Raw genomic sequence first — 10,978 nt, 5'->3', positions numbered from 1 at the left:
TGCAGTAGTTCAAGCCAAAAATGGAAATGATAACCAAAAAACCAAATGAGGCCAAAAACAAACCTAAATGTCCGTTGAACTCGGATCGAGTCCAGTGAACACTTTGTACAGCCGCTTACTGGCAGCGGGTCCAATGCGCGCATTCGTCAGGGAGCCGTTCTTATTCGCGGATTTCTACAGCAGTCAGTAGAGAATCCGGCGGAAAAAAAGAGCAAAGCCAGTATAGATCTAGAAAAAAACCAGTATAGCGATTGAAAGAAAAAGAAACCTACCTTAATATCCTCCAGCATCAGAGGGCCATGCATCCGCATTGCGCGAGTCAAATCCGCAACACAGGGATACTGGCCCACAATCCCATAAGCCATAGGAGCCGTCACGCGGCTAACCTCTTGGATCATCTTGATGAAAGTATCTTTCTTATCGGCGCCGGTCTTCACCTGCCCGGTGTCCATACAGAAAGCAGCATTGTGTGCTTCCTGTCGTTCACGACGGTACGGGACTGTCGAGATGTGCTCGGTGAAATTCTTAATCCACTCCGCGGAGTCGGCTGGCGCGGTCGTGTGATGGATGAGACAGGAGTGCGTGACTTGTAGTTCGAGCAGAGCATCTTCGACAGTCTCATCGTCGACGAGGGGCGTCGCATCCGGCTTTTTCTTTGGTTTTCGGGCTCTGTTGGATGTGGTCTGTTCCTCTGGTACCGTTGTTTCAGCGAGTTGGCGCAGGACTTCGGCTTGGAAGGCTCTGTTGCGTGCGTTTGTGTTTTTGCGCATCAGAGCGGTCAGGCCTTCGATTAGGTAGATGGGTTTGCACTCTGGGTAGGCGCTTTTAATTCGGAGGACGTGGATTTCTAGGGTTTCTCTTTCTTCGTCGTCTGGTGGGGGGGTTATCATTTTGATGAACTCTTGCGCGGATAATAGACACAGCACGTGGTCTTCCTTTTGAATAAAGAATGGACAGGGCTCCCAGTGGCGTAGGGTTCTGTTGTATGTGGCGTTCATTTTGCGACGCCATTTTACTACGTGGGGAATTGCGCTTGTGAAGAATGTGTGTTGGACGCCGAGTCGTTTCATGAACTCGACGGTTTGAGTGCCGACGCTGCTGTCCTCGAAAGATGTAGCCATGTCGACGATCATCTCTGGTGTAGAATCCTTTTTGTTTACTTTCAGCTTGTTGACGCTCGCGATATCGGCAGCCCGTTGTTTCTCTTTCGCTTTTTCCTCTTTGAGCTTGAGCTTGCGCTCTTTCTCCAGCTCGCGTTCTCGTTGTCGCTGCAGCTTTGCCTCTTCGCGTGCTTTGGCCTTTGCTTCCTTTTCAGCGGAAGTAATCTTGCTTGTCTTCTTCGCTGCCTTGGGTACTACTGGTTCATGAATCTCATCATCGGAGAGGACCTCTGCAGCCTTAGATTCCAAGCTGGTGCCTTTCTGTTTTCGAGTACCGGACTTTGTTTTAGGGCCTGAAGTATCTTCGCCAAGGCGAGATAATAGGCGAGCAGTCGACTCGGAGAAGATGGTATTCGAGACAGTAGGTTTCTTCAGTAGGTCAGAAAACTCCGGCAGAGAAAACGGATCACTGAATTCATCAATATCGCTACGTCCTCGGTAACTCGAGGGCGGAGGTTTCATGGGATCCGTCAGTAAGTCATCGTCATCAAGCGCAACAATATCCCGGGTTGAAAGATTCGATTTCCGCGACAAAGGCTTCAAGGGAGCTGGGGCCGAAGAGGTAAAAACAATTGGATCCGACTCTTCAACACGCGACTGGGAATTGGTTTTTTTCGCCGCGTTGTTTACTGGCGGCAGGTCAAAATCATCATCGGAGATCGAGAACCATGGCTCTGCCGTAGAAGCCGGACCTCGAGGCTCGTTTGGCGTGGTGCTTTTTCGCACTGAAGAAGTGTCTTGATCGCTCACTCGCCGTTTCTTGGCCGGCTTGTCGAAGATGTCTTCATAGTCGAACAGGGATGTATCGAACGGGTCTGACGAAATCGGATTGAGCTGGTGGGATGCAAGTCGCGACGGGAGTTCGGCTTGCTGTTGCGGTTGGGGTTTTGGCGGGATAGGAGGATCGGAGGATAGAAGGTCTATTACTTCGGGCATGTTGAGAGATCCCAATGCCACTAGGGCGGCCGATTAAGGATAAAGATAGAGGGGGACGCGACGTCACCGCGAGCAAAACACACGAGGTCATGTGACTTGGATGTGAGAGTGTTTTGGTAAAGTTGGGTGGACAAAACATTTATTTAGTACAGGAGATGGGAAACTGGTGCAACTCGAGAAAGATTAATCTATAGACTAATATAAAGTACAAAATTTTAATGCGTGACGCAAACTATGCATTATAGCACTCGAAGTAAAACTGCAGCCATCACCGCAAGAAGAGCCCCAACCAGTGCAAGAATGACAAAGACCTGCTGCCACCCATTAAATGGCCTTCTTTCAGCTTTCAGCATGGTGGAAATTTCTTCTTCTAGCCTATCGCCCATAGCAGTGAGTGAGAATTCTTGTTGCGCCCTGTTCTTGCCAGCAAGAGCCATGCGCTGAAGATCCTCCTGGCTCAGTCCGTAAAGTGCCTTGTCCATCACAGCAGTCCATTCTTCATCTGCGTGGGCATCCCGGAGCCAGCCCGTTTCACCCTCGACAATTGTCTCCAGTGGGCCGCCAGTATTAGATGCTAGCACTGGAAGACCAACGCGCATTGCTTCGACAGGTACGATGCCAAAGTGTTCATTGATGGGGGTGTAGAGAAGGAGCTTTGCTTGTGCCAACAGCGTATCTTTAAATGCAGTCGGAACAGAAAGAAGGAAGAGGACATCAATGTTCTCCGGGATTGAAAGTGCAGATAGCACTGTCCTGGAGGTTGCGGTCTTCAACCCGAGACTGGTCGCGAGCTCATTCAGCTCTTGGTGGTAGTGAACATTCTCGTGGACACGATTGTCGTAACCGCCTAAAAATTACGATGTTAGAATTCATACAGATCGCAAATCTGTGCACAGTTTCTTACCCGCAATCACCAATCGCGTTCCTTCCCTCTTCTCCGCTCCCAGTCCATTATAAGCGCGAATCGCCAAACCCATATCCTTCTTACGCTCGAAGCGATTGATGCTGAGCAGGATCTTCTTCCCACCCCAGAGAGGGTCTTCCTCCGCTTTCTCAGGTACCGGTACCCCGGGATCCATGTCGACACATGGATAGACCACCTCCACATCACCCAACCGGTCCGAGCCAAAGACGTCACGCACGACCCCGCGGGAGAATCTAGAGTTCGCGACAACCCGATCCGACGCGCTCATCGCCCAGCCTTCAAACCAATCAAAGGGAAACCGGTACAGTACCTTCGCCAAGCGAAGAAGCGAGCCGCCCTCATCTCGGCGCGCGAGCAATTGATCCGGGAAGTGACAATAGAAGAGGATGCGCTGGCGTCGGGACGGGCGCGGGCGGCCGAACGATTTCAAAAACGGCACACAGGCCGGCAACTGGTCCACAATGAAGATATCGTCGCGGTCATCCTCGTCATCGGTGGTTGTAGTAGCTGCCTCCGGGGTCTCCCTTGTCCCAAGCTCACCTAGTAGTGACACGGTAAGATGTAGCTGGCGCAGAGCAGCCATGAGGATGTGGAGTCGGCCGCAGATATGGGCGGGGAATATGGTGTTTCCGCGCACGCGGACGTCCAACGTGCCATCGCGCGCCTCGTCGAAGCAGTGCGCCTTATCGCGGTGGGAGGTGTAGATAGTTACGCGGTGGCCTCGGCTCTGAAGGGCTAGGGCGACGTCGATTATTAGCCGCTCGGCACCTCCGATACCCAGATCTGGGTGGATTATTGTCACATCGGACCGTTGGAGGCCCATGGTGAGTTGTTTTTGGAGCTTGGAGATTGGAGCTGCCGTTGCAACCAGCTTAAAGACACGTGGGGTATACGCGTCATGTGATGCGAATATGCCAGAGTGTTATTACACAAATTTAATTGATCCATTTGTCTGATATTTAGTCTCGATGATGTTTTAGCTCATTGTAACGTCCAATACCTAGGATCTAGACCCTTGGATTGCGGTGCTCTTAAGGCCGTGGTGGGCTTAGTGTTTGTCGTACTATCATGCCGAGTATCCAATATAGTCATCGGTGCAAAGCAGTTGAAGACAACGTAGAGTGATATCTTACTAAATGGTTCAACAAAGCAGTATAAAGCTCGAATTATCTACTTGCTCTTTACTCAGTCAGATTCACGGAGTGGATTTCGAAACCTATCAGATTTGTACTCTACAGGCTCAGCGAGAAAGAATAAATAAGCTGGCATTGGTAACTTCATTGATAAGAATGGACGAATCAAGAATTTCAAGATGAACGAGGGAACATTCATATGAAATTCAGGTGCAGAAAAGCAACTGAGAGCTGACAAGATTCCCCCCGATTGCGACATGAAGATTCAACGGAATCTAGAAACAGCCGACGGAATGTACAACATCGAGGTTATTCAGCGTAGGGACGATAGAAGAGCGATAAAAAGATCTACAAGTCATGATAGGTTCATGAGTGCAAGTAGAAAAAGAAACAATATGTGAAGAATGGAGTGAGAAAAGGAGGACAAGGTATTGACGGAATCGACAGGGGAAAGTGACAAAAACGTGAAAGCTCATAATACGGAAATCGGTGACTAACTGCTTGGAATCAAATAAAAAAGGGGTATGAAACAAGGGACGAATAAGAAAAAAAAAAAAAAAGAAGACAAGAGTAACAGAGAAGGTAAAAAGTGTACAACCAGACAGAACGATAAAGACGAATGAGAATGCGATTGCTTTTGACGCTGGAACAGCTCAAACGCGAGCAATGTCAGAGTCAAAAACGCCTAGAAGCAGTTGAGGGTGCTCTTCTTCTTTTTCTTGTTGAGGGCGATCATGCGCGCTTCGAGTTGAGCGCGCGCAGCCTCGGCCTCACGACGGGCAGTGCGCTCCTCTTCGACGGCCTGGAGGGACAGACGGGCAGAGCTGCGTTCCTTGCGGAGGTTGGAGAGTTCATCCTCGAATTCCCAGGCCTTCTTCTTCCAGGCCTCGCAGTCGGTCTTGACCTTGGTACTCTGGAGTTCAAGGTCGCCGAGGGCCTCTTCCAAGGTGGCGGTCAGCTGCTTCTCGGCGTACAAGTGCTTCTCAATTGTTCGGATTCGAGCCTCCTGCTCCTCGACCATTTGGACATGGGACAGCTCTTTGCTGGCGTGTCGAGAGCTGGGCGGCGACACGCTCGAAGCGCCGTTGGGATGCGAGGCGATAGTGGGGAGGGGAGGGAGAGGGATCGCCGGTGGAGGCGAGGGAAGAGAGGCGGCGGAAGAGCTCTTGCGAAGGTTGGAGGTGAGGGAGCTGCTGCGGTCATGGGAGCCTTCGGTGTTCTTGATTTGAAGCTCAAGTTGCTCGATCCGCACTTGGTACGTCTCGATGTCGCCTTCGTAGATCACAATCTTGGCTTTGGCATCTTCCAGGGCCTGATCACGCTCCTGCTGAATGACGGACAGACGGTTGTGGTGCTGATCGAAGCTGTTTGTAATTTGTTCCTCCAGCTCCTCCACGAGACGCACACTCTTCTGCTTCTCGATTGTGATCTCCTCGACCAGGGCTTCCTTCTTCTTGACCTGTTCGTCCTTCTGGCGAAGAGTATCCTCTAAAGTAGCTACCAAGAGAGCCAGCTCATTGACCTTGGCGTCCTGGACGTTGTTCTTCTTGGTTATTTCGTCCAGACGACTCTCAGCATCGGCGTTAGCCTCAAGCTGCTTGCGAAGGTGTTCATTGGTGTCCATAAGCTCGGCATACTTGTCTGAGAAGTGCTGCTTCTGGACCAAAACATCATGGATCTGATCCGTCAAGTTCTCGGCGGAGACTTCAGAGTTGAGAAGAGTCGACACAGCCTTAAGCAGATTGACTAACTCATTACGAGACTCTGCAATATCATTCTGCAAAGTCGCCATGGATTGCTCATGCTCAGCATCCTTCTCAGCCAGACGAGCATCGTACTCGGCCTGGGCAGCGGCCTTAGTCCGCTCCTCCAACTCGGCCAGTTCATGCTTGTGAGACTCCTGGAGTGTAGCTAGCTCATTATTGTGAGAATCGACAAACGATTTGTGGGCGGAAATTTGCTGCTCAAGCTCGGCCATCCGAGAAGAAAGACCCAGGTCAACAGCACCGGTATTGGTCTCTTCCTCGATAGTGGTCTGTGAAGCCAGTTTTTCCCGGGCACCGGAGAGGGATTCTTCCAGCCCGGCAATCGTAGCAAGCTGGGTAGCAATAGTAGACTTGTGATCCTCGATGTTGTTCATCAGGCTATCCACAAGCTCCTGCTGTTCGGCGCGGCCACCCTCAAGCTCTTGCGCAGTGACTTCTTTCTCGGTAGAGTCGGAATCGGTAACAGCACGCTCAGAGCGCATAGCAGCGACCGAAGCCAAAGCACCCTCCAGCTCAGCAAGAGTAGTAGTGAGCTGCGACTCCGAGGACTGCAGGGACTCTAGAGCACTCTTGTGCTTGCCTTGCCACTCCGTGAGCTCTCCCTGCAGAGCACCGATCTTCCGGTCCTGCTCCTCGGCACCGGCGTCGAGTGCCCGGCTAGCGTTCTCTTGAGACTTCAAAAGTCCCTTCAAAGTATCAATCTCAGTCAACAGCTCCTTTTGGCGGGCTTCATGAGCGTCTCGAAGGTGGTTGATCTGCCTTTCCTGGGAGACGACTTGATCGCGCAGTTGCGACACTAAAGCCATGTCCACAGGCGAAGCACCCTGCAGACTCGAGCGTTCTCTGGTCAGGCCAGAGATAATAGTTGCTTTCATTTCCATTTCTTTTTTAACGCCCTGGTTCTCGGCTTCTAGAGATTGGAGGCGCTCCATGCGGCTTTGCAATTCGTGCATGGTTTGATCCAGATGGTAGTCGAAGTTGAGCATAGCGTCCGGCTTGTCAGCAAACTCCTCGGACGCAAGGAGCCGAAGCCCAGTAATGGCTCTGGTTGCACGGTCAACTCCTGACAGAATGTTCTGGCTAGTCATGCGGCGGATCACTTTGATGCCAGGGGTTGTAGGGGGTGAGTTTGACTTGGCGCGAGCCTCGGCCTTCAGCTTTTCGACCAGTCCGAGAATCTGCTCATGCTCGTTTTGCAACTCCATATATTTCTGGGTCATGAGCTCAGCACTCTCCTGATGCTCAGCAAGCATATTACGCATGCTCTCGGACTCTTCGGAGTCCACCTGCACTTGAGGGGTTGAGGGCATGGATGGAATTGCCTTCGATTCGTCCTCAGAGAATGCGCGCAAAGTGGATTGCTCCCCGACCGAGGATAATTCCGATGAGAGTGATTGCGAGAATGAGTGTGGTTCTCCAGGCTTCGAGGTCGGAGTGCCTCCATTCTCTAAAAAAGTCACCGGGCGCGGTGAAAGTTGGTTTTGAACACTAGGTGCCGGGTGGCAGGCTTCGTCAATTTTGTCTTGGCGAAGCTCTTCAAGGGCCTTGAGAGCCTGCTGGTATTTGTGTTCTAGGTTCTCGAAGTCACCAACGGTGTTCTCATGCTGCAGACGCAGGTCGAGCAGCTCCTGGGTGACAGTCTCAAGCTTGTCGGCAACGAATTTGGACTGAGCGGGACTTGCGATCGGGTCTTCACGAAGAGCCTCCGTGCGACGTGCCTCCAGCTTGCTAGTCGCAGTTTCCAGAACCTTCAAGTCCTCACCCGTCCCCTGCTCGGATTCTCCGATAGATTCGAGCTCGGCCTCTATGGTCGGCTCGACAAGATCCTCGTCTGACTCCGGGATGGCTGTCTCCGCTGCTTCGCTGAGAACGTCCAGAGAGGGCGTGTGCCTATGAGAGGCCTGCAAACGGCTTGGCTGGTGATAGTGTTGGTAGTCAGTGCCATTGGCAACGTCGTATCTATCCCCACCATTTTCTGGGTCCAGCTCGCCGAGTAGGCGGTCTAGCTGCCCGAGGCCTCGCTGGCGCTCAATGACATGTTCCAAGCGCATCACCTCGCGTTGCATAAGTTCCATGTCCTGATCACCCTCCGCAAGTCGCTCTTCAAGTGTCGAGATGTATTCCTCGCAGCTGGCCTCGTTATCGCGGGCCCGGCTTAACTCCTTGCGCAATTCCGCAACAATGGCAGCGTGTTTCTCCTCGCCTGTAGAGTGGCCATCAAGCTTGGACTCCAATTCGTGGAGGTAGTTCTCAGTGTTGAGTTCTCGGTCCGTCAACTTCTGGACCCGGGTCTGGAGCTGTTCTTTTACCGTCTCGATATAGGCGCACTTGGTCTCGCGTTCGAGCAAATCACTCTCCGTGATAGAGAGGGAGGCGCGTGTTTCAGAGAGTGAAGATTCTAAGCTTTGAATGGTCTTTTCGTACTCTAGAACCATCTGCTCCACAGACTCGGCAAAGGACCTTGATCGCTGCATTCTCTCAACCGAGTTCTTCCCAATTTCGGAGGTAGCGTCGTCCATTTCGCCGTGGGCAGCAGGCGAGTGCGAATCGTTGGCCATATTCGAAATCAACTTGGCGTGGCGCTGGCTGAGGGAATTGTAGCTTTCTTGGACGTCTAACAACTGATTCTGCAAGTGCTTTTCACGTTCGTTCTTACGTTCACTTCGTTCAGTGGGTCCTCCTTCACGGCGCTCGGATCCTTCAGAGTTGCGGATCTGTAGGCGCAAGAAAGATATCTCGGACTTGAGTCGTTCAATCAAAGCCTGCTTGTCGCCCTCGTCTGCAATCTGCTGAATGTGGGGTTTGCTTTGAATGGCTCTAGCCCGCTGAGCATATGAGATTGTGTTCAAGGTCTCGCTTAGGTGGAACTCGGCGGGAGTCACGCAAGCAATCATATACGTGAAGGCGTTCCCACCGAGCGAATCTTGGAGCAGTCGGGTAAGCTTCGAGTCGCGATACGAGACGTGAGAGCCCTGTTGGCGTGAGGAGAGCTGCGAGATGACCTTGCCGAGCGCAGCCAAACCAGCGTTAATTGAGATACCCTCCTTAGCGCGTTCTCCGGAGGCGCCGGTATTTTTCAGTCGCTCGCTACCTGCCAAATCCACAAAGTGCAGTTTGCTATCAACAGTGACTGTTTCTCCGGCGTTGAACGTGTCGACCGGCATCGACATACGCTTCTCCTTTATGGGACTCGGCGTCGCATGGGTTGGTGAGGACTTGCGCTGCACAAGGTTCAAGCTGAAAACGGCATGTGACCGAGACGATTTGGCGTTGATTGCTGTAGAATCTGTTTGACGGATCGCCGAGCCAAAGTTCAGGGCACCGATCAGATCGTCGAATGAGTTAATATTGACTTGGTGCAGCCCAGTCAGAATAATACGGCCCTTCGTATCTTCACGAATCGTTACGTTGCTGCGATCGGTTGTGGTTGTCGTTTCAGGAAGGAGTAGATCTCTCAGGTGCTCGTTATAGATCTGTAGGACAATGGTCAGAACAATGCGCTGCCAGCAAACAAGCCCTAAAATAAACGCGCACCTCTACATATGTGGCCTTCAGCTGCCAACTCTTTTCTTTCTCGTGATTCAACTTCCCGTAGCTCCCGGCAGAAGTCATTGAATATCGTTGAGGTGTTCGGAGGCCAGTAGTCGGATGCGAGCTATTCCGGTTATGTTTCGAGGGCCCTTCTAGTTTATCGAACAAGACCTGTGCAGCACGGGGGATGATACCTAAATCACAATGCACACACACGATCAGTCCCTGAGTTGATTGGGAAACCAACGCATTTCAAACTCACCCATATTCTGCATGTTATTCTGCTCCGTGGGACCGGAGGTACCCATTGTGAAGGACTTTCCCGCGCCGGACTGGCCATACGCCATAATGGAGACATTGTAACCCAGAACAAAGGAGTCGACACTATCACTAACATATTCCCAGATCCCCTCCTGTTCCGTGGTTTCAGGGAACACGCGATCAAACACAAATAGTTTGCGCGCAGCGCCCACATCGACGGCCAGACTAGTGGGCGCGGTGACATGGACTATGGGTTTCTGGAATCTCTGGGGAATCAATTCATAACCAGGATCGGTGTTTTTCAGTGGTGGTCGTACACGGACAGCTGCGCAAGGTCAGTCCTGAATTTGGTTGCCAGCCGATGCTGTGTATCCTTGATTGCATGGAATGGGCCGATCAGGGGGAAGAATGCACATACCGACTTTGACTGCAGTCTTGCCATCCTCATCCGATGCACGACTTCCACCTTGCCTGCTGCTCATACTTAAACGACTGGTACTACGCGGAGTGCGCATGACAGCGCTGATAGGGCGCGGGGGTGCAGTGGGTGATGCTGGCGGTGAGACGGCCATCTCTCTCTCCCCAAGAGAACCGCACCAGGTAAAACGAAAATAGAATGTATTCGAAGTGCTAATCGATAGCGCGTGGAGTCATGAAGCGTAAAATAGGAGATGACTAGAATGTGGAGAAAAGTCAAGTGTTAGCCCCCCCTAAGTATCTTTTTTTCCGTATCGATAAGAACACATCAACAACCAGACGCGTACCTGTCAGTCCCCTCTGTGAGTTCTGCAGAAAGTAGGGAGGCGGAAATATGAAAGGTCCAGAGAGATGCTGGAGAAATTGGACACCGTGCACTGCTGGGAACAGTCTAGCGTTTAATTAAGATGAAGGGTGATTTTATGCTCTAAAGCTCTTTTTAGTTTTATTTTTGGGGATTCAGGGGCAATCAACCTCCCGAGGTCTGGATCGTTGGAACTCCATGTACTCTCTACGAAGGTTCGGAGTCTTTTCTTTGTATTAATTAGTATCTTCTACTAAGTAGGGGGTCCTAACTACTATCTAAATAACTATGTAGCAATGTCCCATTGAGTAATACTCCGAGCACATGGTTCAATAGTGTCATGTCACGCCTTGCCTGACATATCTTCCAATGTGAACTATTATGGCCGACGCTTATCTCCATAAATTAAAACTGCCGGATGTTTCAAGTCTCCACGTTGTGCCTGTTCGTTTCAGGTTTGCTTTTTAGCTCTATCAGGGTGCACT

At 51.4% G+C, this 10,978-nt stretch overlaps 3 protein-coding genes across 3 annotated transcripts; all 3 read right to left on the bottom strand.

Annotated features, from left to right (window-relative positions):
• Positions 1–63: 63 nt before the first annotated feature.
• On the bottom strand, positions 64–2,096 carry LCP9604111_1114 (uncharacterized protein; the record flags this gene model as incomplete). Its single annotated transcript, XM_039074871.1, has 2 exons — positions 64–174; positions 273–2,096. The coding sequence occupies 2 exons, from the start codon at positions 2,094–2,096 to the stop codon at positions 64–66; spliced, it is 1,935 nt and encodes a 644-aa protein (XP_038933662.1).
• A 239-nt stretch (positions 2,097–2,335) lies between these two features.
• On the bottom strand, positions 2,336–3,844 carry LCP9604111_1103 (GDP-Man:Man(1)GlcNAc(2)-PP-dolichol alpha-1,3-mannosyltransferase; the record flags this gene model as incomplete). Its single annotated transcript, XM_039074760.1, has 2 exons — positions 2,336–2,943; positions 3,001–3,844. 2 exons carry the CDS (start codon positions 3,842–3,844, stop codon positions 2,336–2,338), a joined length of 1,452 nt encoding a protein of 483 aa, XP_038933651.1.
• Positions 3,845–4,839: 995 nt separating this feature from the next.
• Positions 4,840–10,227, bottom strand: LCP9604111_1092 (uncharacterized protein; the record flags this gene model as incomplete). The annotated part of the gene is made up of 4 exons (XM_039074649.1): positions 4,840–9,393; positions 9,455–9,645; positions 9,714–10,037; positions 10,131–10,227. The coding sequence occupies 4 exons, from the start codon at positions 10,225–10,227 to the stop codon at positions 4,840–4,842; spliced, it is 5,166 nt and encodes a 1,721-aa protein (XP_038933640.1).
• Positions 10,228–10,978: the final 751 nt, after the last annotated feature.

The sequence above is a fragment of the Penicillium roqueforti genome, assembly GCF_015533775.1.
Source record: "Penicillium roqueforti strain LCP96 04111 chromosome Unknown scaffold_01, whole genome shotgun sequence".
NCBI classification, from domain to species: Eukaryota; Fungi; Ascomycota; class Eurotiomycetes; order Eurotiales; family Aspergillaceae; genus Penicillium; species Penicillium roqueforti.
The sequence above is the reverse complement of the archived record's forward strand: the minus strand, read 5'-3'. Positions and strand labels throughout refer to the sequence as shown.